The sequence below is a fragment of the Seriola lalandi genome, unplaced genomic scaffold, assembly GCF_002814215.2.
Source record: "Seriola lalandi dorsalis isolate HSWRI2012SDOR001 ecotype SW California unplaced genomic scaffold, Sedor1 jcf7180002054902, whole genome shotgun sequence".
Taxonomy (NCBI): domain Eukaryota; kingdom Metazoa; phylum Chordata; class Actinopteri; order Carangiformes; family Carangidae; genus Seriola; species Seriola lalandi.
The window spans coordinates 275679-280439 of record NW_019525454.1 but is presented as its reverse complement, the minus strand read 5'-3'; the positions used below and the strand labels follow the sequence as shown (position 1 = coordinate 280439).

At 42.6% G+C, this 4761-nt stretch overlaps 1 protein-coding gene across 1 annotated transcript in view; it reads left to right on the top strand.

Moving 5' to 3' along the window:
- ap5s1 (adaptor related protein complex 5 subunit sigma 1) overlaps positions 1-1668 on the top strand; it is a 4875-nt gene extending 3207 nt beyond the window's left edge. The window contains exon 3 of the mRNA XM_023430365.2: positions 3-1668. Coding sequence (XP_023286133.1) covers positions 3-131 — 129 coding nt within the window. The 3' untranslated portion in view covers positions 132-1668. The remainder of the gene's footprint in view (positions 1-2) is intronic.
- The last annotated feature ends 3093 nt before the right edge of the window (positions 1669-4761 follow it).

Sequence of the window (4761 nt, the reverse complement as noted above, 5' to 3'; positions counted from 1 at the left end):
AGGCCCTGCTGAAGAGCAGCCGCATCGACGCTGTGCTCAGCCGCCTGCTTCCTCACGGCCAGCTCCTCTTCCTCAACCACCGCTTCGCCCAGAGTCTGGAGAAGGAGGTGGCAGCCTACATGGCCAAGTGAGCCACCGCGGCCAGCCGGTATACGGCGGCCATTTTGAGGTCAGTGTCTGGTCACCTGGCCACAGTCTCAGTCTGAGCTCTCAAACAAACGAGTCGGCTGCTGTTTACCTTTGGTGGCGTTTCTGCGGCGCTGGGAGAAGAACGTACTACTGGCAGCTGCTGTTTCAAATTGTGTGAGGTGGTAAACACACACAGAGTGGTAAATATCTCCCTCAGCCACTTGCAGCTCACTGTTGACTGTTTACTGTGTGGGAGGCTTCAGTTCAAATCCTGTTTGTCAAATTGAAGAGTGGAAAGGAAAATGTGGCAGATTAAAGAGTGCAGCTGAAGAGGCCAGTTAAAACCTACTCATCTGCATCAAAGACTGCTATTTATCTAAATCACCACACTTGAAATGTCACAGTGTGACCTTGACAGACCAGACTTGACCCGTTTTGTGACAGTAAATGAATCTCAAAGTGCATTATTGCCTCGTCGTGACCTCTAACTGAGCTTTTGTTCCTGAAGAGTAGGAGGAAACCAGAATGGGATTTTGTCTTTCTGCAGTTGAAGGTATGATTCATCTCATAGTAACAAAACGGCAGAAATGGAGCAAAGAAAAATCAAAGTCAAAGCAGTTTAATCTCATATTGAACCAAAAATGTCAGAATTTTTGAGACAGTGAGGACAATGAAAAGGCAGGAGGTGACATGAAATATTATAAAAACCACCCTGAATGAAAGCGGAGATGTTGGCACGCAGAAAACAGGAAATGATGACGAGAACAAAAATGGAAACATCCAGACACAACAAATATATCTGGTGAACATCTGTTGTACCTCCGACTGCGTCTCCCTGTGAAACCAGACTTCCCCGCTCCTCCTCCTGGCCTCATAAAAGCCTCTTAAACCTGTTTTTGTGTTGGCAACCAAATCCAAAACTAAAGCAGTTCTTTTTTTAGGGAGAAAAAAAACCCTCTCCCTGGTTGCCAACATCGATTGCTTTGATCTTCTCCCTTTTTCTGTATTAAAAAATAAAACTAATTTCTGTATTACCTAAGGCGTATTCTTTGAAACTCGTGTACTCTGCAATCAAGGACATAACACGTTTTCCAAAAACAAGGCACAGGGGATTCGACATGAAAAATGATGTAGAGGTTGTGTTCCTCTCGTGGGGGGGGGGGGAAACACACAACCTCGGCGTCAGCTGGATGAAAACACCTGCGATCTGAATCACACGAGTGAGTCAAGGTGACCAGTTCCACCATGAGACCAGCAGAGGGCGCTGCTCTTCCTGTCAGTGTCGTGTGCAGTGAAGGAAATCTACTCACTGACTTGAAGTTTGTGTTTAAATTTTGCAAAAAGTTTCAAAAAAAACTAAAAAATGAATCTGGGTTCATTGTACAGAGTATTGCCAAAAGTATGTGGACACCCCTGTTTTTACGTGTGTTTATGTGTTTTTGGGTGGGACCCCTCGGCTCTAATGAAGGGAAATCTGTTTTATTCATTCTCATTTTATTTGGATATAACAAAGCAACATAAATAAATGCTTTATACATCGTTTGTAGTCATTATGTTTATGCCTTTTTTGCATGAAAAAAAAATGTTATAGATATATGAAGTAAATGAAATAAAGATACAGGTATAAAAATTCAAGTGCATAACATAAAAGCAAAATGTAAATAAAAAAATAAATATAGAAATAAAATTTAACAGGGAAATTCACTTTTAACAAATGATGAACAGATGTCATGTACAAAATCTAACATTTTTACATATTTTTTAATAGTTGTCCTGTTGCACTTATCTTAAAGATGTCATGGATAAAGTCAGTCCAATCCTCAGGTGAAGATATTTCCGGTTTTAATTACTTTTCAGTAACATCCTCTCTACCAGCAGCACTTTGACAATAAACTATCTGACGGTAGAAATAACATTTTCTGAAGGCAAGGCGCCCAAATATCATAATCCACTTTAAGTGGGAGTACTTTCTACAAAACCTAATGAACCTTGTGCCAGAAAGAAGCTAATGATGGGTAAGAGCAGCATATATGATAATGATTTAATGACGGGGGTGCAGCTTACAGTGATATGTTTAGTGTGCATCCAACTGTGTGGCAACAGTTTCCTGTTCCATCCTGACGGAACCGGCTCCAGACAGAAATGGGTTTTCCCACCTTGACCTGGAGTAACTTGACTGGTCCGCACAGAGTCCCGACCTCACCCCCCGTCCAACTCCCCCGGGATGAGCGGGGACGCCGACTGTGAGCCAGACCTTATCAGCCAACATCAGTGACCCGCCTTATGAATAAAACAAAGCCTGCGAGCTGGTTCAGGCAGTCACCTCGGGTCCGCCGCTCCACTCGCATGGCATACTTCTCTCTCTCTCTCGCTCTCTCTCTCTCTCTCTCTCTCTCTCTCTCTCTCTCTCTCGCTGCAAGATACATCCAGTGGAGCCGTTTCATTAGGCCGCTGTACTTCAGCTGTCAGCACTCTGCTGCTCTCACTTTGGAAGCTGCTGCTACATCACTCACCTGAAAGTTAAGCCCTCACTTCCTGCTGCTGCTGCTGCCACTAATGCTGTTCATACTGTATCTCAAAACCCCCGTCCCAGCATGCACCTGTGCGGTCCGAGTCCACCTTCACCTTGGAGGGCAATTATTATTATAATTATTGCATTTGATCAGTGTATATCCCTCAACTCCCTTAAATACACTGTATATTTGGCTTATTCTTACTTCAGTTGCGGATGTTTGAGCTTGGCTGTTTTCACCTTCATCTGCTGAAGGAAGAAAGTTTCTCTTAAATCTCAGTTTAAGAGAGAAAACTCGAACCTGACACAAATTATTGTTCAAATGAGAGAATTTTAAAACGTGTCTAGAGGTCGACTTCTCTCATTCTTTAACGACCGACTGTGAGCGGACAAACGACGATGCAATCAGAATCAGTTTTGTTTGTTTTGTTTTATATTTGTGTTAATTAGCTGTTGCTTTTTGCTGTTAATTAGTAGTTTACTGTTTGTTTTGTCTTTTCTCTCTTTCTTTTTTTGTGCACTGTTGTTAATCTCCTCTATTCTTGTATTTTTCACAGTTATTGTTGCTGCATTGAGCAAAATGAAGATAATAAAACTCCCTTTAGCATCTGGGAGTTGGTTTAAAAAAAAAGTGAACTTTAAATACTTTAAAGAGTTTGTTAAATGCCTTAAGTACCTAACTGTAGGAAAATGTGTGTGTGGATTTATAATCTTGAAACACAACATTTAGTTTTATTAAGATGGCTCCTTCAGCTCAGCACCTCCTGTTATTAGGCTTCATTAAGATCTCTTTATTAAACTTTCACAACAAAGTGCAAAGTCAGGCCTGAAAGTCCGGTGTTTGCCCAGGAGGGGGCAGTGTGCAGCCAGACTGGGTGAGAGCCTGTGTGTGTGTGTGTGTGTGTGTGTGTGTGTGTGTGTGTGTGTGTGTGTGTGTGTTGCTGATAATAAGACACAAATAGTGACACTAGAGCAGAAATCCACCCAGCGACAACAGCACAAATGCTGCTGCTGCTGCTTTGAAACAATTTAAAACGAGCTGGTAGACATCAAACAAACAGCGCTCAGATTATTTCTCGTGTGTGTGTGTGAAAATAGTTTGTAATTACATCTAATTAGTGATGCACAGGCACAGGAAGTTGATCTTTGCCTGCAAACAGCTGTTTGATAAAATGTACGAGTTAATGTCAAGTGCAGATTAAAATTACAGTATCTGCTGCAGATTTCGTGTGTGTGCGTATATGTTTCGCTTTCATCCCCTGTGATTGTATGCTCTATCTACATTTCATTAGCACAGCTTGGTTTGTGGGCAGGATTATCAATAAAGACACGTAACACATCACAGGGTACAAATAAACACGAGTGGATTAGAAAGAGGAAATCAGAGGGGTGAAAATGTTGCCCAGTATAATTGAACAAGGAAATCACAGCTGGAAAAGGCAGAATGAGCGTACGGAGCTGTCGTCACTTTGAGCAGAGGCCACTCCGGGGTTAAAAGATCAAATTGATTAAGGTTATGAAGAGGTTCTCAACTAAATGCAGCTGAAGACCAAATAATCTGTTTTTTAATTTTATTTTGCTCCAGCCAAAATGTGCAGGTGATTACTCCCTGATTAGCACCAGGCACAAGCTCGTCGGTGAAATCAGCTGCTTTAATGTGTAGTTGAAATGAAAACCTGAACAGTCTCGGGCTTCAATAGCACTTACAGAGGGAATAAATTGAGGGCCATTAACTGAAGTACATAAAATTCTCATAGCAAAAAAACAATCTTGTACCATTCACCAACTTTGCAAATTGGTTTTTAGCAGCTGAATGTTGGGAAAAAAAAAAAAAACCAACCAGATGGAGAGTGGGGCGAGTTCCTCGAGGGCACCCAAAGGTCAAACCGCAGTGCCAGTGGGTCAAAGGCTAAAATCTGGGTAGCCACTTTGTACAGGAGCTGGAGTGCAGCGCTGACTCACCGAGTCAAGAGGGAAAGTCTTGCACAGCACATGGTGCTTAAATTGTCGTGAGCGGAGAGGTTCGCCCTGCACAGATTTCCCGGATCAAGATGTGAACCAGCCATAAACCAACCTCCTCCTGTTCAGATGGTGTCCTTCACCCCCCCCCCCTCTCCTCC